Source organism: Oncorhynchus clarkii, chromosome 20 (genome assembly GCF_045791955.1).
Source record: "Oncorhynchus clarkii lewisi isolate Uvic-CL-2024 chromosome 20, UVic_Ocla_1.0, whole genome shotgun sequence".
NCBI lineage: Eukaryota > Metazoa > Chordata > Actinopteri > Salmoniformes > Salmonidae > Oncorhynchus > Oncorhynchus clarkii.
In genome coordinates this window covers 26,515,453-26,537,830 of record NC_092166.1, presented here as the reverse complement: position 1 = coordinate 26,537,830, position 22,378 = coordinate 26,515,453, and the positions used below count along the sequence as shown (strand labels likewise).

The 22,378-nt window shown below is 44.3% G+C and overlaps 1 protein-coding gene across 1 annotated transcript in view; it reads left to right on the top strand.

Annotated features, from left to right (window-relative positions):
• Positions 1-22,120, top strand: part of LOC139376136 (cadherin-2-like) — an 84,759-nt gene extending 62,639 nt beyond the window's left edge. The window contains exons 6-16 of the mRNA XM_071118373.1: positions 38-182; positions 563-735; positions 2,789-2,926; positions 3,758-3,943; positions 4,753-5,006; positions 5,257-5,399; positions 6,308-6,541; positions 8,743-8,976; positions 9,364-9,503; positions 14,558-14,722; positions 20,757-22,120. Of these exons, the coding sequence (XP_070974474.1) occupies positions 38-182; positions 563-735; positions 2,789-2,926; positions 3,758-3,943; positions 4,753-5,006; positions 5,257-5,399; positions 6,308-6,541; positions 8,743-8,976; positions 9,364-9,503; positions 14,558-14,722; positions 20,757-20,963 (2,019 nt within the window). The 3' untranslated portion in view covers positions 20,964-22,120. The remainder of the gene's footprint in view (positions 1-37; positions 183-562; positions 736-2,788; positions 2,927-3,757; positions 3,944-4,752; positions 5,007-5,256; positions 5,400-6,307; positions 6,542-8,742; positions 8,977-9,363; positions 9,504-14,557; positions 14,723-20,756) is intronic.
• Positions 22,121-22,378: the final 258 nt, after the last annotated feature.

Sequence of the window (22,378 nt, the reverse complement as noted above, 5' to 3'; positions counted from 1 at the left end):
AACCAACTGAGTGCTCTCCATGGTGTCTCACCTACAGCTGAGAGCTCATGCTGTGGATCTGAACGGTAACCAGGTAGAGAGCCCCATCGACATTGTGATCAATGTGATTGACATGAACGACAACCGGCCAGAGTTCATTCATCAGATCTGGAACGGCTCCGTCCCTGAGGGATCCAAACCAGGTAGGAGCCCAGACTAACCTTTCCAGCCTCTGGCCCACTGTGCCACTAGACTATTACGACATCAAACGGCATTGATGAATCACACAGGGTAGTCATTTTGTTCATTTGGCTGTGGTTCGATATGGATAAGATCTCTGCCAATAGCAAGTATTCTCTTGTGGAAGTGCTTTGTCAACATTTCAGACGAAGCCAAAGCTTTTATTTGGGCTATGTTTCGACTGTGCTCCGTGTTAGTCAACGGATCCTCATAGTATGGAAGTAACGTTAGTGTAATGACTGTCTTAGGTCGATTCAATGCAGTATTGAAATAAAACAAGGTTCTACCTTTTTAAAAGTTAAATCCCCTATTTGCATCTTCTGTCTCTCTTGTCATTCATCAGGGACCTTCGTTATGACGGTAACGTCTGTTGACAAAGACGACCCCAAAACAGCCAATGGGATGCTGCGCTACAAGATCGGATCCCAGAATCCCGAGAGCCCGACATCCAACATGTTCACCATTAACAACAAGACAGGAGACATCATTACTGTCGCGGCTGGCCTGGACAGAGAGGTACGCAATACAGCAGTTTGTGTGCGCGTGCATGCGCGCTCGCGTGCTCTCTTATTAAACCCCATTGCAGTAGCAGTAACAGTCCCATCATCACATTCATTCGTATATGTGCTCCTCCTTCGCTGCTCGGCATTCCTCTAACTCGTATACATCAAGATATCTTTTCCTTTGTTTACCTAAGTGAGCTGTAGATAGCAGACGAACAGTTTTGAGTTGTTTTTGCTGCTGATAATCTTTAGTGTGTCTCAAAACTAATGAAGATAGCTAAGTATGCCCCATTACCATTTTCCCAACGAAGACCAGAAATTGACTCATCACACTCTTCGGAATTATTTACTCTAACATGGAGGCAATATGCATCATTGAGCAGCTAAATGGTTTTCTCCTCGTTGCTGTTAACACTCCTATTTAACTGCATGGCCATGGACTTGCTTTTACTGGAAGGAAGGAGAGGGAAAAATAACGGAATAAATATAAAAAGTCAAAGGGAAAAAACAAAGCCAATTGCTGTAATTCTGGCCAGGGCAATCTGGATAGTTGGCCCACTCAATCAAGTTTGCCCCAGGGCTGCTGTTATATATACGGCATTTGCCACCATGAAAGTAATTTCCCCGATTCTCATTACCTAGCAACTGGTCCGTCGCCTGAGTAGCTTTTAATGTGAAGGGAGTCATTTGTTACAGTGGGATTACCCATCGTGCACCATACTGCTACACAGAGTGGAAGCGTTGCACTCCCACAGCAAGCCGACTTCTAGAGTTCCTTTCTCTCTCCACAGGGAATTGATGTAGACTTGATCATTGTGAGAATAACTCGGATTCCTCGTTGGGGTTTATGTAAGACCCCCATTTCTACTGAACACACAGCTCAAGGCTTTACCTTTATTTAACTAGGCAAGTCAGTTAAGAACAAATTCTTATTTACAATGACGGCCGACCGAAATGCAAAAGGCCTCCTGCGTGTTGTATGTGGAGGCGGAGGGCTGCAGTAGGTATCTCCGAGGAGGGGGGGGGGGGGGGGGGGGGGGGGGGGGGTAGTGAGGCCTAAGAGGGTTTTATAAATAAGCATCAGCTAGTGTGTCTTGCGACGGATCTACAGAGATGACCTGTTTACAGAGAAGTATAAAGTACAGCGATATGTCCTATAAGGAGCATTTGGTGGCAAATCTGATGGCCGAATGGTAAAGAACATCTAGCCACTCGAGAGCACCCTTACCTGCCAATCTATAAATTACGTCTCCGTAATATAGCATGGGAAGGATGGTTAGTTTGGCAGCTGGGGTAAAAGAGGAGTGATTCCAATCGAGGAAACCAAATCTAGATTTAACCTTAGCTTGCAGCTTTGATATGTGCTGAGAGAAGGACAGTGTACCATCTAGCCATACTCCAAAGTATTGTATGAGGTGACTACCTCAAGCTCTAAACCCTCAGAGGTAGTAATCAAACTGGTGGGGAGAGGAGCATTATTCTTACCAAACCACATGCCATTTGTTTTGGAGGTGTTCAGAACAAGGTTAAGGCCAGAGGAAGCTTGTTGGACACTAAGAAAGTTTTGTTGTAAAGTATAAGACTGTGTCATATGCATATAAATGGATGAGAGAGTGTCCTACTGCCTGAGCTATGTTATTTATGTAAATTGAGAAGAGCGTGGGGCCTAGGATCGAGCCTTGGTGTACTCCCTTGACGACAGGCAGTTGCCGAGACAGCAGATGTTCTGACTTTATACACTGCACTCTTTGAGAGAGGTAGTTAGTAAACCTGGCCAAAGACACCCTCAGAGACACCAATACTCCTTAGCGGGCCCACAATAATGGAATGTTCTACCATATCGAAAGGTTTGGCTAAGTCCTATAAGGTTGCAGTGACACATCCATAACATGAGCTGAAATCAGATTGCATACCAGAGAGAATACTATAGACATCAAGAAAGCCAGTCAGTTGATTATTGACAAGTTTTTCCAACACTTTTGATAGAGAAGGCAAACTAGAAATGGGCCTCATGTTTCCATGATATAGAGTGGATTCTTTTTCAACTTCTTTTTTTTTTCATGCAGAAAGTGCCTCAGTACACGTTGATCATCCAGGCCACAGACATGGAGGGCAACCCCATGTACGGCCTGTCCAACACTGCCACGGCCGTTATCAGGGTGACCGACATCAACGACAACCCACCAGAGTTCACTGCCGAGATGGTAAGAAAGAACAAAGCTTCACATCTATGCATTACACCACACTGTGTGATTCACTCTGTTCCCAGTCATAGCACTGTAAAGACCCAGGCAGAGCCATGTTGTGTCTCAACCGATGACGGGCACAACAACGTAAAACTCGGATGATGTAAAACAGGGTCTCGCTACAACATGTGCAAAATAAATAAATACATCGCAGTTTACAATGTTTTAGATCATTTACGTTAAATTTACATCATTTTTATTCCCAATTCTTTGTCCCGAGAAATTATAAAATAGTTGTACAAACCTGTGTATACGTTTTTAAAATGATATCAAACTCAACCATTTATCTTTTCCAGTGATGAAGGACCGGATGTCTCATGATAGAGTGGGATATGCAAACCGGTTCAATTTTCAGCACATCTATTGCCTAAATGTTTTTGGCATTCAGTTTCAAAAAGTCACTTTCTGACCACGTCTACCATGGGCAAATATGTATAGAAAGGTTTGTCCAAATCAAAAGGGGTGCATCCAAAAAGTGATTGATATAAAATGGAACAACCCACATGTAAGTACTGACACTGTGAGTACATCAGGCAGGCAGAGAGAGCAGAGCAGAGACAGGTGCTTGATGTATTTGTTACCGATACATTGGCCCTTGTGTAATGTAATGGTATTGTTTTGCTATCAGGCCGAGATGGCGATGATAACATGATAAATTGCTGTGGACATTTATTTACTTGAAATTGGGTGTTGGGTGTGTAGAGCTGGAGCACGGAGCCTGTGTTTTTCGCTGGCGCAGCAGTATGTGTAACTGCTCTCTGTCCCATCCTCCATCTTTTATTCATTTAGTTCTTTGGAGAGGTGCCTGAGAACCGGGTGAATGTCATCGTGGCCAACCTGACGGTGACGGACAAAGACCAGCCCAACACGCTAGCGTGGAAGGCCGTCTACAAGATCACTGGAGGTGACCCCACTGGCAGGTTCTCCGTGCCAACCGACCCCACCACTAACGAGGGCCTGGTAACCGTCGTCAAGGTGAGACAGACTGCAACACCCTCAGACTTAATCCATTACCCCAATCCCCTTCCCTCCACTCCCGTATCTCCCAGGGGAGCCACTTATTTTAATAGCTAATTGTATTTTATTATTTTATTTATTTAACTTTTATTTAACTAGGCAAGTCAGTTAAGAACAAATTCTTATTTACAATGACGGACTACTAAAAGGCCTCCTGCGGGGACAGGGGCTGGGATTAAAAACAAATAAAAAATATAGGACAAAACACACATCACGATAAGAGAGGCACCACAACACTACATAAAGAGATACCCAAGACAACAACATAGCATAGCAGCAACACATGAAAACACAGCATGGTAGCAACACAACATGGTAGCAGCACAAAACATGGTACAAACATTATTGGGCACAGACAACAGCAAAAAGCTAGAGACAACAATACATCACGCAAAGCAGCCACAACTGTCAGTAAGAATGTCCATGATTGAGTCTTTGTATGAAGAGATTGAGAGAAAACGGTCCTGTTTGAGTGTTTTTTGCAGCTCGTTCCAGTCGCTAGCTGCAGCGAATTGAAAAGAGGAGCGACCCAGGGATGTGTGTGTGCTTTGGCGACCTTTAACAGACTGTGACTGGCTAAGACAGCTCAGCAGTAGTAGTACAACTAACTAAAGTAGCCCCGAGCTGACATTTTCTGGGATCTTTGCCGCATTGCATTAGAAGAAGAAGAGTACTCTATTGACAGAAAAAAGAACCGAATATATACTTTATCGATCCCTTACCGTCCATGGAGCATACTTACGTACTTTTGCGTTTCCTCCCTCCAGCCAATCGATTATGAGATCAGCAGGACGTACATGTTGACGGTGGTAGCGGTGAACGAGGTGTCTCTCGCCCGGGGCATCCACTCCCCTCGCCAGTCCACCGCCACGGTCTCCATCAGGGTCATTGACGTCAACGAGAGCCCCTACTTCGACCCCAACCCCAAACTCATCAAACTGGAGGAGGGGATGTTAGCAGAATCCACACTGACCACCTTCACAGCACAAGACCCTGATAGATTCATGCAGCAAAGCATTAGGTAATAATGATACTAAATAGCTGTATTCATACAGAGCTTTTCATGCAGTTTCTTCAATCACGGATTGTCAATAAAAACACTCCCATTCTCAGTAAGATATGTATCTTTCTTTTGTTGAACATTCACCACCTTTAGCCTTGAATGTATGAGTCTGCATAAAATTAAATAATGATTAAAAAAACCTAGCTTGTAAGGTTTGAATGAACGTCTTTATGTATCTTCTTTCAATCTTCGTCCTCTGTGTTCTCAGATACACCAGGCTCTCAGACCCAGCCAACTGGCTGAGAATTGATGCTAACACCGGGCGCATCACAACCATCGCCGTCCTGGACCGCGAGTCGCCCTACGTGAAGGACAACATGTACAGCGCCACCTTCTTGGCCTCTGACAATGGTACTTAGCCTAGTCACCGGGCGCTAATATCTGCTTCCATCTGTATAGCCAAGTAGACTAGGGGAATATTGTTTTTAGCAGGCAAAAATCTCACACACAGCTGCCTTTTTCAAGGTTAAAATTGTGCCAGACACCAATGTAGCAACCGCCACCCTGTTGAAAGTTAACGTTTCAGAGCGAGCACAGACCTAGCAGCCACACTGTGGACGTATTCACCTCTTTCCTCTCTCCTTCCCTGACTGGATTTACCTCTGTTCAGGTTTAGCCTGTTCCACAGAGCACAGCGTAGGCCAATAGGCTTAGAAACTCTCTCAATAAAGAGGTTTCTCAGCATTAATAGGTCAGGATTAGATGAGTGGCTCATTTGAGCGTGGCCTGAATGGCAAAAAAGCCTCTTAGCCCCATGAATACATAGAGGGGCTGAGGCTCTGGGTCTCCCGGGCTAAGGCAGCGACAGTGTGCTCTTCTCTGTCTGTCTGGTTTAGTATTCTCACCCTGTGGCCTCCCCCTTCGTCAGGAATACACACTCTCTTTAGATAACACACACACATGCACAGCCTCTCTGCGCCTCCCTCCATTCCCCAAACATTGCGCTATATCCCCCACCCTCACCCGTGGAGAGAGAGGAGCTCTGCTCCTCAGATCAGTATGCAGTCTGGAGGGGTCCTGTCCCTGCAGACTGGCTGCTGCTGCTCCTCTCTGCCTTACTTTTACACCAAGAACCAGGTTCAGGATAACAACGTTCTTTATTACCAAACATGCAGCGAGACCCCATGCATGAGGATCACTTCAATGGTATACTTCCCCTTATCGTTATTATGTGTTATCTCAAATCTGTATTCTAAGACGTTTGTGCGTGTGACATTGTGTGTGCATCCGTCCCTGTCTGTGTGTGTTGTCCCGTCCAGGCGTCCCACCAGCGAGCGGTACAGGCACCCTGCAGATCTCCCTGCTGGACATCAACGACAACGCGCCCCACGTCTACCCCCAGGAGACTGAGATGTGCAAGAAGCCCGAGCCTAACGGCATCAACATCACAGCGCTGGACGGAGACCTCAACCCCAACGCCGGACCCTTCGCATTCGAGCTGGCCAACAGGCCCTCAGATGTCAGAAGAAACTGGACCATCACACGGCTCAGTGGTAAGACACAACAACAACAACATCAACCATAGCAAACAATCAAACAAACAAAAACACTGTAGATCAGGGCTATTCAATATATCTATCGGGGCAATACTGCTGGTTTTCATTCTTCCAATGTAATCAGAGACTGATTTAGACCTGGGTCACCAGGTGACCATTCTGGCCAATAGCTGACATTCATCAATCAACTTCCCGTGTTTTACAACCGCCAGTGAGAATAGAGAACCACCTGGTCATTTGGATGGTGATAAATAACACTATAGGTTTGGCACTGGCTTCGGGGCAGTACCGTATGGGCATCATGTCCATGAGGTTTCTGGCTCTCCATAGGGCCAAGAGCAGTGACCGACACTCTTAGAAAAAAGCTCCTATCTAGAAACTAAAAAGGTTCTTTCCGCAGAGGGTTTTTACCTGGAACCAAAAAGGGTTATCCTATGGGGACAGCCAAAGAACCCTTTTGGAACCCTTTTTTTCTACGAGCGTTTGAAAGTAGACAATGCTCTCGGTGTGCGTGCCTCACGAAGCCTATGTTAAGACACTATGTTATAAAAGAGATTAGTAACAGGTCTTTGCTTTATCAAGCAGCTCACTAATTGATTATGCTAATTATACAAACAACATATTGGTGGAATTACTCATTTGTTGTGCGTTGATAGCGAATCGATGCGAGTGTAAACCACAGTAAATGAATAACTATCTTAATAGGATAACAGCCATATGGATTATAGAATCTGGGGGGGGTTTAGCCTAAGCGGCATTATCAAAAATGTCTTCAGTGGGTTTATAAGCTCAAAATCTAAATCCTGACCATATTTTGGATTAGATAAGCTGACACAATTTCCAGGTATTGGAATTCATGCTGTTCAAAAGTATGTGGACACTCCTTCAAATTCGTGGATTCGGCTATTTCAGCAACACACCTATTGCTGACAGGTGTATAAAATCGAGCACACAGCCATGCAATCTCTATAGACAAACATTGGCAGTAGAATGGCCTTACTGAAGAGCTCAGTGACTTTCAACGTGTCATCGTCATAGGATGCCACTTTTCCAACAAGTCAGTTTGTCAAATGCCTGCACTGCTACAGCTACCCCTGTCAACTGTAAGTGTTTTTATTGTGAAGTGGAAACGTCTAGGAGCAACAATGGCTCAGCCGCAAAGTGGTAGGCCACACAAACTCACAGAAAGGGACCTCCAAGTGATGAAGCGTGTAGCGCGTAAAATTTGTACGTCCTTGGTTGCAACACTCACTTAGAAGTTCCAAACTGCCACTGGATGCAACGTCAGCACAAGAACTGTTCCTCGGGAGCTTCATGAAATCTGTTTTCATGGCTGAGCAGCCACACACAAGCCTAAGATAATCATGCAGAATGACAAGCGTCGGCTAGAGTGGTATAATGCTCACCACCATTGGACTCTGGAACAGTGGAAATGCGTTCTCTGTAGTGATGAATCCTGCTTCACCATCTGGCAGTCCGACAGACAAATCTAGGTTTGGTGGATCCCAAGAGAACGCTACCTGCCCGAATGCATAGTGCCAACTGTAATGTTTGGTGGCCCCTTAGTTCTAGTGAAGGGAATCTTAACGCTACAGGATACAATGACATTCTAGATGATTCTGTGCTTCCAACTTTGTGGCAACAGTTTGGGGAAGGCCCTATCCTGTTTCAGCATGAAAATGCGCCCGTGCACAAAGCGAGGTCCATATAGAAATGGTATGTAGAGATCGGTGTGGAAGAACTTGACTAGCCTGCACAGAGCCCTGACCTGAACCCCATTGAACACCTTTGGGACGAATTGGAATGCCGACTGCAAGCCAGGCCTAATCGGCCAACATTAGTGCCCAACATCACTATTGCGCTTGTGGCTGAATGTAAGCAAGTCCCCACAGAAATTTTCCAACAACTATTAGAAATCCTTCCCAGAAGAGTGGAGGCATATGGACTAGCTCCATATTAATGTCCATGATTTTGGAAAGAAATGTTCAACATGCAGGTGTCCACATACTATTGGCCAGGTAGTGTATTTATTTTCCCAGTAGTTATACTCTGGAACATTTTAAGTAGAGTGTTGTTTTGTTTTATTTAGGGATTAGTAATTGAGTTGCTTATTTATCTTTCTTCCTTCACTTTCCCTTCCTTTACGTCTCTTTCCCTCCCTCCCTCTCCCCCCTCTTTCCTTCTCCCCCGTCTCCCAGGTGATTATGCCTTGTTGAGCCTGAAGATTGGCTTCCTGGAAAGCGGCATCTACGAGATCCCCATCATCATCACTGACTCTGGCAACCTGCCCATGTCCAACACATCCTACCTGCGGGTCAAGGTGTGCCAGTGTGACCACAACGGGGACTGCACCGACCAGCAGCACATCATCGCCGCAGGGCTGGGCACGGGCGCCATCATCGCCATCCTGCTCTGCATCATCATCCTCCTCAGTGAGTGCAGCCCTGCCCTCTCGCATGCTCGCGCGTGCACACACTCTCACAGTCACACACACACACACACACACACACACACACACACACACACACACACACACACACACACCAGTGTCCCCACCACCCCACCCGCCACACACAAACAAGATCAAATGCCATCCCCAAACACTGCCACAGGAATTATGGAGGGAGCTAAACGTCATGCCCAAGAGACACCAGTAGATTATTTCAGGATTACCCAAAAGATATCCCTGATCAGGCTCGAGGCAAGCTCTAAATTCTGGATTGGATTACATGTGTATGCAAAATATGTCAGTTATTATGTTTTGTAATATGGGATCTCTCTCTCTCACGCTTTCCCTTCCTCCCTCCCTCCTTCTGTAGTTCTGGTGTTGTTGTTTGTGGTGTGGATGAAGCGTCGTGATAAGGAGCGTCAGGCCAAGCAGCTTCTCATTGACCCGGAGGACGACGTCAGAGACAACATCCTGAAGTACGATGAGGAGGGAGGTGGAGAGGAGGACCAGGTGGAGTAACACACATGCGCAGACAGACACACACACACATACACATTGAAACACACACTCACATACACACAGACACACACAGACGCACACGAGACATCCTCAGACATACTGTACACAGAAAACTGCACTTGTTATAATGAACTTCAGTTAATACAAGGGAATCATTTTGTAAATGTCTGTTAATATCTTCCACAAATGGAGTGTGTTCATGCCACGGGCCCATTCTGTGAGGGACTCCACACACTGGCCTAGGTAGTGCAGACTAGAGATGAGTGTGGGGTAGTAGCAGTCTTCAGTCCTAAATTGGCTTCTGAGGCTAGTAATTGCAGGGATAATGTCATTTGGAGACATACATCTGCCACTGTGTAGTAATTAAGCTCCATCTAAAGGTAACGATATGACTGGGAAGCCATTACACATCTGCCAGCGATTGGGCAGGAGGGAGACACGCACACAAACACACACACACACACACAAACACACACACACACACACACACACACACAAAAACACACACACACACACACACACACACACAGTGATTTCTGAAGACACTGTGATATAACGCTCCTCAAAGACTGTAGAAGCGGGGGAGTAACTGAATTCAGATTTATCGAAGGAATACAAGCTTCCATTTTGAGCTGAGTGGAGGAGGAGGGCTGGACGTCAGAAGGAAATGGTCTTGTCTTTGGAATCTGGAAGTCAGTCAGTCGGTGGTGTGTGTTGGGTAAAAAATGAACCTGACTGTCCCTGTGATGTGGACTATATAATGCCTCACCTCTGTTCTCCCTATCTCTCCCGCTGTGGAGGAAATTGAAGTGTCAGACCATTGGCCACTCTGTGCTCTCTGAGTATTTTATTTTAGTTTCTGACTGCCATTGCCTGGGTTTTTATTAGTCCGTGGGGCACTCATTCTACCAAGAGGAGACAGCTGATCAGCCCCCTTCTCACTGGCTGTGTGGGAAGTGAAGAATAATGTGGTGTGGAAAGAATATCCAATTCCAGAAACTTCTGTGGAAGTTAAAGTTTTGTAACTTGATGGAGAAACTCCATTGTAATGAGTGTTTTCTAGCCCTGCCTGTTCATCAATGCAGTCGCAAACTGAAGCACGTCTTTGACCTAGTTTTTCAAAGGGCCACAGAGGAAAGCTGGGTATGATATCGTTTTTCCAAATACAGATGGAAATGCTTATTTTCCAAGGCCACACAAACAAAATAGCTTAAAGATACTTTCTTTCATTAAATTACCAACAGACTATTTTGTCTTGACAGAACAAACCTGTGTATGCAACCGCAGCAGGTGTCCTAATTCCTCATTCAGTTGTGAAAAGAAAAAAAGAGTGGAAAGAGTGGAAAAACAACCTCTTGTTAAAGTCTCACTCTAGGAGGAAGGGCACAGAGTCAGTCAATAGGTGCAGACCAGGGCCATCGTCAGTCAATCTTTTGCTTCAAGCAGAATATTAAATAGATATTTGAAGTGGAAATATGGCCTAACAAATTCCTCCCCTTACGTGAGGAGTTTGTGTATCTGATATTGTTTACTGTCCAGCTTTACCCGTTGTAGGATCAAGTGGAGGCCTTTGCTTAGGAATGTCCAGCCACAATGTGGGTGATTCAATGTGTTGTCCGGGCGTGGCAGGGGAAATTATATGTCAGTGTGTTGGTGCTTGGAGCTGTAATGTGTGAAGAATGGTGCCCTTGAGTGCTTAGAGTGTCGTCATTATCCAGTTGTGGCTACGTGACTGTAATGATATGCTGCAGTTCCCTGTCACTAAGCTCTGACCTCTGGGATGACCCCGCGGTAGGTCCTAGAAGGGTCACAGGGTGGTGGGCTGGGAGGAGGGAGGTGGGCTGGAGGGGACACATGGCATCCTGCTCTGGGATGTATGACGGCCATTGTCCCCTTCCAGACAGACCCTTTCAGTCAACCGGAGGGGACATGGGGGTTTTATTTTTACACGCACTGTCAATCTGTCTGTTTAGATTATCCATTTGTTTATTTCCAGATTAGCATGATACATGTGTAGGCCCATGTTCCACAAGGAATAGAAAGGCCTAAGTAAGTTAGATACATGTGTTCATATGAACACCATTATTTTTTAGGAGTAGGGAGTGTCTGGACTGTAGTGTCTGGACTGTAGTGTCTGGACTGTAGTGTCTGGACTGTAGTGTCTGGACTGGAGTGTCTGGACTGGAGTGTCTGGACTGGAGTGTCTGGACTGGAGTGTCTGGACTGTAGTGTCTGGACTGGAGTGTCTGGACTGGAGTGTCTGGACTGGAGTGTCTGGACTGGAGTATCTGGACTGGAGTATCTGGACTGGTGTATCTGGACTGGTGTATCTGGACTGGTGTGTCTGGACTGTAGTGTCTGGACTGGAGTGTCTGGACTGGAGTGTCGACATGTGTAGGCCCATGTTCCACAAGGAATAGAAAGGCCTAAGTAAGTTAGATACATGTGTTCATATGAACACCATTATTTTTTAGGAGTAGGGAGTGTCTGGACTGTAGTGTCTGGACTGTAGTGTCTGGACTGTAGTGTCTGGACTGGAGTGTCTGGACAGGAGTGTCTGGACAGGAGTGCCTGGACTGGAGTGTCGACATGTGTAGTTGTGTTTGTGTTTCGATTCATATGTTTGTATTTTAGTCATCTACAGTATGTATTCATTTGTCCATCTTTAGACATGCATACACACTCAGGATTAGTGTGTCCGCGAGTGTGTGTGAGCTTAGTTACATGCATAGTTATATGTGCAAGCGAGCAGGGACAATATTGAAGGGGGATATTAGAGATGGATGGATTACTGAAAATCTGCTAAAGAGGGACACTCCATCATTCACGCTTATTAAGCACACAACTATTCTCCCATGGCATTCCCTCCATCATATCCTCTCTGATAGCATATCAGTCCACCTCCTCGCTGCTTTCTTCTCATCCACATCACAACGCACCACGGCTCTCCAAATCTCTTTCTCTCTCATTCTCGGTTTTGTTCTCTCCATCTCTCTGTTTCTCTCTCTCTCCATTTCTCTCTCTCTCTCTCTCTGAATTTCTCTCTGCAGCTCTGTCCACTCCTTCTCTCTCCTCCTGTGACACTGCACAAACCAAACGGCGAGCCAGTCAGGTTGCCTTGGCAATGTTAATAGGATTAGTAATGGCTTATGCATATCCGCCATTCCGTGTCTGGGGCCTGATTAGAGCAGAACAGTTTCCTGCACACTCTTCCAGAAGAACACTGCTCTATTGCAAGTGGGTTGAAGACTGATGCTCGGTGCCTTAGCCTTGACCCCGAAGCTGGATATTGTTAAATGCAGCTAACTGTCCAAGTGGTAGTACTTCAACCAACAGTCTAAAGTCCACCCATTGATAGGATTTGTAGCTCTGATGATACAGGGTAGTAACAGTAACAACCATATACAGTTATGTAGACACTACCACCCCCCTCATATATATATATATATATATATATATATATATATATATATATATATATATTTAGCTCTGCATATTCTTTTTCTAGAATTTCATGATTTGGCCCTTTTTATTTCAGTGTGTCCCAGTCTCGGGTAGATCATGTGGCCTATGCGTGTGTATTGGTTTAGGTAGAGAGATCTGCCAATGTGTGTATCAGCGTAGGTAGGGAGTTCTGTCCATGTGTGATTAGTCTAGGTGGATCTTATTCTGTTCTGGCCATGTGTGTATTGGTCTAGGTAGGAAGTTCTGCCTGTGTGTGTATTGGTCTAGGTAGGAAGTTCTGCCCGTGTGTGTATTGGTCTAGGTAGGGAGTTCTGCCCGTGTGTGTATTGGTCTAGGTAGGAAGTTCTGCCTGTGTGTGTATTGGTCTAGGTAGGGAGTTCTGCCCGTGTGTGTATTGGTCTAGGTAGGGAGTTCTGCCCGTGTGTGTATTGGTTTAGGTAGGAAGTTCTGCCCGTGTGTGTATTGGTCTAGGTAGGAAGTTCTGCCCGTGTGTGTATTGGTCTAGGTAGGGAGTTCTGCCCGTGTGTGTATTGGTCTAGGTAGGAAGTTCTGCCCGTGTGTGTATTGGTTTAGGTAGGAAGTTCTGCCCGTGTGTGTATTGGTCTAGGTAGGTAGTTCTGCCCATGTGTGTATTGGTCTAGGTAGGAAGTTCTGCCCGTGTGTGTATTGGTCTAGGTAGGGAGTTCTGCCCGTGTGTGTATTGGTCTAGGTAGGGAGTTCTGCCCGTGTGTGTATTGGTCTAGGTAGGGAGTTCTGCCCGTGTGTGTATTGGTCTAGGTAGGGAGTTCTGCCCGTGTGTGTATTGGTCTAGGTAGGAAGTTCTGCCCGTGTGTGTATTGGTCTAGGTAGGGAGTTCTACCCGTGTGTGTATTGGTCTAGGTAGGGAGTTCTGCCCGTGTGTGTATTGGTCTAGGTAGGGAGTTCTGCCCGTGTGTGTATTGGTCGAGGTAGGAAGTTCTGGCCGTGTGTGTATTGGTCTAGGTAGGGAGTTCTGCCCATGGCTCCTGAATGGCGCCGCGGTCTAAGGCACTGCATATCAGTGCTAGAGGCATCACTGCAGACCCTGGTTTGATTCCAGGCTGTATCACAACTGGCTGTGATTGGGAGTTCCATAGGGTGGTGCACAATTGTTCCAGCATTGTCGGGATTAGGGTTTGGCAGGGGTAGACCGTCATTGTAAGTATGAATTTGTTCTTAACTAACTTTCCTAGTTAAATACTTTTTTACGTGTGTATTGGCCTAGGTAGGGAGGTCTGCCCATGTGTGTATTGGTTTAGATAGAGAGCTCTGCCCATGTGTGTTTTGGTCTAGATAGGGAGCTCTGCCCATGTGTGTATTGGTCTAGATAGGGAGCTCTGCCCATGTGTGTATTGGTCTAGATAGGGAGCTCTGCCCATGTGTGTATTGGTCTAGGTAGGGAGGTCTGCCCATGTGTGTATTAGTCTATGTAGGGAGCTCTGCCCATGTGTGTATTGATCAGGGTCTAGGTCTTGGTGGGGGGCTCTGCTCTATGTGGATCTCTACTTGTCTCTGGCTTCTTGCTGACTCCCATCTGTCCCTCCTCTCCCTCTCCCCTCCAGGATTATGACCTGAGCCAGCTTCAGCAGCCCGACACGATAGAGCCGGACACCATCAAGCCCGTGGGGATCCGGCGCATGGACGAGAGGCCGCTGCACCCTGAGCCCCAGTACCCCATAAGGTCAGCAGCCCCGCACCCCGGGGACATCGGAGACTTCATCAACGAGGTAAACGAATAAACAATAAACAAACACACTAATCTTCTCACGGTTAAACATCTGCATCTAAAATAATGCCACAGGAGATGGCTTCGTCCGGCCCCCCTGTCAAAGTCCATTTTCAATGTCATTCTCTAAATCAGGACTATTTAGAGAATGGTTTGATAAACACTCATGGTTAGGGGTAGAGGTATAAATATTTAATTTAATGAAGTAAATACTTCAAAATAAAGGGAAGCAGCTGAAGCAGATGATGCAGGCTTCACATTTGAAGGTTTATTTAGCTAATCTCTGTATCTCCCTGTACTCATGCAAGTATTGATTGAAACAGAACAGACGCACACAGACATGAAAGGTTAATGGGAAATTAAATTCATGAATTAATTTTCCCTTTTGCATTTACAACTGCCTGTATAGTGTTTCCTTAGGGACAGATCGAAATGTTCTTCTCTTTTGTTTTTCTTCGAAATTTTCTTTTTTTGTGCTTTTGTGTGTTTTTTTATTGGACACAGGGGAGGGTAGTGCGTTTTTTCCCTGATTTACATTCGCTGTTCTGCTTGTATTTTCCCTATGAACAATGGCTTTACTTACTTTTGAAACGTTTGTGAAGGTTTGGTATGGTGTGGCTATTATTAAGCTTTAGCTGCTGCAGGCCTATGATATGAAGGCAGTGTGCCCATGCGCTCCAACTGACTCCCACAGTTGAACATGAGGTGAGGAAGACTGCCTACCAAAGTTACTCCTATAATCTAACAATATAATGCGTATCTTTATACAAAATATTATGATAGAAAATTGAAAAATTATATATATATATATACTCATTCAAGAGTTTTTCTTTATTTTTACTATTTTCTGCAATGTAGGATAATATTAAAGGCATCACAACTATGAAATAACACATATGGAATCATGTAGTAACCACAAAAGTATTTAAAAAATCTAAATATATTTTATTTTTTTAGAACCCTTTGCCTTGATGACAGCTTTGCACACTCTTGGCATTATCTCAACTAGCTTCACCTGGAATGCTTTTCCAACAGTCTTGAAGGAGTTCCCACATATGCTGAGCACTTGTTGGCTGCTTTTCCTTCACTCTGCGGTCCAATTCATCCCAAACCATCTCAATTGGGTTGAGATCAGGTGATTGTGGAGGCCAGGTCATCTGATGCAGCACTCCATCACTCTCCTTGTTGGTCAAATAGCCCTTTCACAGCCTGGAAGTGTGTTGGGTAATTGTTGATAAACAAACGATAGTCCCACTAAGTGCAAACCAGATGGGATGGCGTATCGCTGCAGAACGCTGTGGCAGCCATGCTGGTTCAGTGTGCCTTGAATTCTAAATAAATCACAGACGGTGTTTATTTATGTCGCTGGCTGTACTAGGTTGGATCTGAATGCATATGGATGTCCATAAAACTTCTCAAATGTCCCTGTATGTTGTCCAGCACCAAATTCTCCAAATGGAAACTATGAAATGCCATATTGTTTTTATGGGGATATTAGAATATTTGCATGAAAGTCTGTCACCAATTGGATGGAACCTAGCTATATGCACCCTAAAGACTCAAGTGCACTAGTCCAGTGAATGTAATTGTAAATGTATTTATGTATAAAAAAAGGGACCACAATGGAAATAATTCCCCAATTTTATGGTGCAATCCTGGTCACTTTAAAAGTCTTTGACTATACAGTCGGATGTCGGAAGTTTACATACACCTTAGCCAAATACATTTCAACTCAGTCTTTCGCAATTCCTGACATTTAATCGTAGTAAAAAAATCCCTGTCTTAGGTCAGTTAGGATCACCACTTTATTTTAAGAATGTGAAATGTCAGAATAATAGTACAGAGAATGATTTATTTCAGCTTCTATTTCTTTCATCACATTCCCAGTGGGTCAGAAGTTTACATACACTCAATTAGTATTTGGTAGCATTGTCTTTAAATTGTTTAAATTGGGTCAAACGTTTCAGGTAGCCTTCCACAAGCTTCCCACAATAAGTTGGGTGAATTTTGGCCCATTCCTCCTGACAGAGCTGGTGTAACTGAGTCAAGTTTGTAGTACTCCTTGCTCGCACACGTTTTTTCAGGTCTGCCAACACATTTTCTATGGGATTGAGGTCAGGGCGTTGTGATGGCGTTTAATGTCCTTAAACCATTTTGTCACAACTTTGGAAGTATGCGTGCTGTCATTGTCATTTGGAAGACACATTTGTGACCAAGCTTTAACTTCCTGATTCATGTCTTGAGATGTTGCTTCAATATATCCACATCATTTTCCTACATCATGATGCCATCTATTTTGTGAAGTGCACCATTCCCTCCTGCAGCAAAGCACCCCCACAACATGATGCTGCCTCCCCTGTGCTTCAAGTTTGGGATGGTGTTCTTCGGCTTGCAAGCCTCCCCCTTTTTCCTCCAAACATAACAATGGTCATTATGGTGAAACAGTTATATTTTTATATCATCAGACCTGATGACATTTCTCCAAGAAGTACGATCTTTGTCCCGTGTGCATTTGCAAACCGTAGTCTGGCTTTTTTTATGGCGGTTTTGGAGCAGTGGCTTCTTCCTTGCTGAGCGGCCTTTCAGGTTGTGTCATGCACAAAGTAGATGTCCTAACCGACTTGCCAAAACGATAGTTTGTTATCAAGAAAGTTGTGGAGTAGTTTAAAAACGAGTTTTAATGACTCCAACCTAAGTGTATGTAAACTTCCCACTTCAACTCTATGTATTTTTTTCACTGACAAATAAAATCAATCAACCATTCCAAACTGTGATGAATGGAAAAAGACATCTGTTACAAAACACCAAAAGTTTCATGACATTCGGAGATTGTCAAGACTTCGATACTCGGTCAGCCTACAAGGTAGGAAGGGATGTATTTTCTGTTTGTCAAGATTGACATAGACTATTGTGGTGTTGACAATGCAACCATTATATTGAAGTGCCCGATGTCGGTATGCTTTGTCTATTGGTAGTGTGGTGCATTGGCACAGAAACCTGTTGGTGGAAAATTTGTTGCATATATTTTATATAATTATAAATATGGCATCAAAATGTTCAGTCTGACTTTGCCCTAGCTGATCAATGTCTGCATCCGGCTCTGATCGTGGCGAACCCTCAACCTTCTGGCCCATAGCTCTGTGTGGCATCGACTGTGACACAAAAACATGCTTAAGTGGCAGTCTATATCCACGTTTATTAACACAGGGTCGCTACAGTTCTTGTTATTTGTGGTCGTAAACATCATTTTGAGTTAATTCTATGTTCAATTTATTTTACAATACAAGGGGAGGGTCATGTGAACATATTTGTTACGTTGGGGAGGGGGGTGCATTTTATTTTATGACACCTTGAGTTGGACCAGCCCCTCCCCCCAAGTCAATTTGTATCTGTCCCTTATGGAAATTGTCCACGAATAGATAATCGCTTTTTTGGTTTTCTGACAAAAATACAGTATTTATAATGTGTCCAATTTAGTTATAATATTATTCACTTGGAGATAATTGTGTTTCTCTTAGCTGTGCAGAAGAATCGGATGGGGTAATAGTTTTAGACGTCTCTCTGTAGAGATCTAGTGGGATGAGACAGAGACCTGCACATTGCCTTTTCCATAGAGGTGCCCTGTTCTGTTCCTTCATGGCCTCGCTTGCCTCAGGGCACCATTGACTCCAGTGTTGAAGGGTGGATGTAAAATGAAAAGAACGGTCATGTATTTTTCACCAGCTCCAACAGACAAGACTTTCACTGTATCCAAAATGGAGTTCTCTCTTTCTCTCTCTCCCCCAGTTGTTGGCCTATTCCCATGTTTTTAGATTAGAACTCCCCTACTCGCGCTATTTCTCTCCCACTCCCCCTCCCTCGCTCTCTCGCTCAGAAAAATTCCTGAAAACACTTAATGCTCTTGTCCGCTCAGTTTATATTGAGTGAGTTTGAGTGTTTTGTCCAGTGCGTAAAAAAACTGCAATACTTATTGGAGCAGAGACAGGTCTGCTGTTTTACGTATTATTTCTGTACAAGGACAGCAGGATGTTGTGGGCCAGAGCATCCTGACCCAGACATCCACATTGCAGGCAGTACATGTCAGCCTGTTTCCCATCACATGCACATGCACACGCACACTCACACTCATCCGCACACACAAGCACACACAGGTGGTCCTCGTAGATTCTATCTACTGCCCCCTGCCGGCAGCTGGTTTATGCCTTGTCTTCATTGGGGTTGGAATCTGACCTGGTTGCTCAGGGAGAAGGGGTGGGGCTGGGGTGATGTGTCTGGGCTCAAAGTCTGGAGTGCACACACAACCCCATGCCCACAGAGCCTTTGGCAGTTAATACAAAAATGGGCAGGTAAGCAAATCCACCCAAGAATTTAGCCTCCCAGAGTGGCCAAACAATAGCCTATTATCCAGCTTTTAGTCTGTTCCCACTCCGGGAGGTAATGTTTGGGAAATCAGCCTCACCTTACATAACCTTTTGTTGGCCACAGGTGCTGGACAAAAAGTTCACACAGATTAAAGATTCAATTAAAGTGTTATTGGGGCAAAAAGTTTTTCAAGTCAACATTTCCACACTTTGTTACACTCTGAACCCCCATATTCACAGTGACAATACTACAGTTGGTTTCTAATCAGGGGAAATAAACAGAGAAACTTACCCCGCAAATCTCTGAATAGGATGTTATTAAATTCAATACCAGACCTGTTTTGTGAGCAGTGGATCAGAGGGTGAAGTCAGGGGAGGACAGGGCAGCACAATGTTTTTAGAAGGGCGAAGCTCTGTGATTGGCTAACCTTGTCACACTCCCAGTGGAGTGGTGGTTGTGCCGGATGGGGCTCTATCCATCAGAGCAGTGATGGCTGTAATTGTAATGAACAATCCATCTGTCATATTTCCCACCAAATTATCAGCGCCACAGCCCTGAGCAAACATTTAACAAAGGCTAAGAAGTGGAAAATAATCACTAAGCATCTGGGCACTTTGTTTCAATCTATCCTTTTTTTGAGAGAGAGAGAGAGAGAGAACTACAAAATGGAGTTCAAATATATCTCTGACATGTTTCCAATGAGCCTAGTGGCTCGTTTGTTTCTTCGTGTTGTGCTCTGTTTCTTTTCATTCAGTTCTCATTTGTTAGATGTTCTCACTCGCAATGAGAAGATGTTGAATTCGGGACTGGGCCCAATGCTCTTCATGGCCAAAGCACATCTCCTGTGCTAGATTAGCAATCCATCAAGTCTCTAGAGTACCGTTAAGGAATGGGTTTGGAAATCAATAGCAATCCATAAGGACCTCTCACACTGCTACGAGAGCTTCTGGGAATGTTAAGCACAATCTTCAAAATGGAAACCCCCACCATTGCACCCCACACTCTGAAACACACACACTAATGGAACATACACACACACACACACACACACACACACACACACACACACACCCCAGGGCTCATTCCTAGTTTTGGGGAGCAATACTTGCACACGAAATGGAGTGGGCATGTAGTACTGTACCAGGGACCAGAGTGTGGTGGTGAAAGCTGGCATATTGTCAGTGCCACTACAGCAATCTCCTCCTCTCAGCCCTCCAAGCCCCTCAGGCAGCGCCCGTGGACATTGGAGTGATGGAGGTTTGAGGAGGGGGAGGGCCAGGCTAAGTCATCAGTGAGCTGAGGCATTTGGTCAGGCGGTCATGCTAAATCTCAGCTTTTGATAAAGTCCTGGATAATCCTGCATGCCAAAAATATCAGGGAGAATCAAAGCCAAAATGCTTCGCTGCAGATGGACACTCAGTGGGAAATTAGAGCCGGTCTTAATCCATGAAAAGGACCTGATTTCCTAAACATGTAGAAGGGAGGAAAACATTAGGAAATGCTAGCCTGTTAATATTAGCCTATTTAGGTGGCAGTATGGGATAAGAACATGTCTGTGAATGTGAATGGTGTCTGGTAGCTATTGTCAGACAGGGTTTGGTCATGTTGGACTGGCTGGCCTTAATCTCCTCACTCATCTAACTGTGTTTTTTTATTTCCTCCCATCCATCCAGGGACTTAAAGCAGCAGACAACGACCCCACAGCCCCGCCCTACGACTCCCTGCTGGTGTTCGACTATGAAGGCAGTGGCTCCACAGCCGGCTCCCTAAGCTCTCTCAACTCCTCCAGCAGCGGAGGGGACCAGGACTACGATTACCTCAACGATTGGGGCCCTCGCTTCAGAAAACTCGCAGACATGTACGGAGGGAGCGACGACTAGGACACAGGATGTGCAAGACGTAAAAAAAAAACAAGACGACAAAGAATGGTGAACCCAGGAAAAGAGAAAATATATTTTGTTTTCCTCTCAATGGATGTGGACAGCTTCCGATTACCGATATTCCCCTGAAAGAGTGGTGACAGGAACAATGACAGAAAAGTTCAAAAAAATTTAAACTTAATTCAGAAATATTTTCAAAAAACAACCAATCTAGGCTTATTGTTGTAGTCTACGCATACATATGCTTGTTGAAGGCTTAGGCATACGCTGAAGTGCAGTCCAGTTTTGGAGAAGGGGAGGGAACATTGGTGAACTGTCACTGTTTGGATCGTTGATATTGAGCGCGCTCAGTTACACTTGAATTTCACAGTACAGAAGCACTGGGATATAATGTGCCTTTTTGTACATTTTTGGGATCTGAATGATTAGTTTTATGTTCAAGGCTTTAATGGTACTGACTTTTGGAGTGATTTCAAAACATAAGAAAGTATGTTAAACTATGGTATGCTTCTACATGCTTTTTTTGGTTACACAATACAGCTGTTTGTTGAACAAGGATTATTTAAGTGAATTACAAAGATGAATAACTTAGATGATGAAGGATCCTTATGAGCTTGGATGGGGAGAATCAACTGAGAACAGCACTGTACAGTACTCTAGAAATGTAGAATGTTTTCACAAAAAGATTAAACTTATTCAGCTGGTTGCAAATAAAGGGAGTCGTAAGTAATACTTTTGTAGCAGAATATGTTTGTTTTCCTTTATTTCTGAAGTGGTGTAGTATTTTATAAAAACAACAACTGTTTATTTTTGTTCTAATCCGTGTACACTTCATTTGCCTTAGTCATCATCTGGTACGTTCAACTTTTACTTCACGGTAAAGAAAATGTGTGTACATATATTTTTTTCTTCTTCTGTAGTCTATGAAGAAGTGCAAAAAGTTCTGAACTTGTAAATGTATCATTTGGACTACAAATTAATGTTTTTGCATGTTTTTATCTTTTCACGACAACAAAAATTATGAAAAAAGTTATTTCCAAAATGTATTTACAAAGCAAAAAAATTAAAACTGTGTGACATTAAATGTGTAGAAGTGAAGTCTTTTGTATAAAATGAAGAAAAACAGCAAAAAATAATAATAAAAAAATTGCAATCTTGTCAGCACAACTGTTTGAATTTGTACCAAAAAGGGGGTGGGTGGGATGTTGTGGCACCATTGGCACTAATTACTGAATCAGCTTTAAGACTGGAAAAGGTTTTTGTCTGAAGCTTTGTGGATAATCGTATGTACTGGAAAACAAATTATACATCTCTGACCCACCAACCATCCGAATAAAATGCCAATTTTTGAGCAAACGACTGTCTCTTTATTCATTCATAAACGTTTGTTTGCAGTAAATACGAGTAGCCATGCA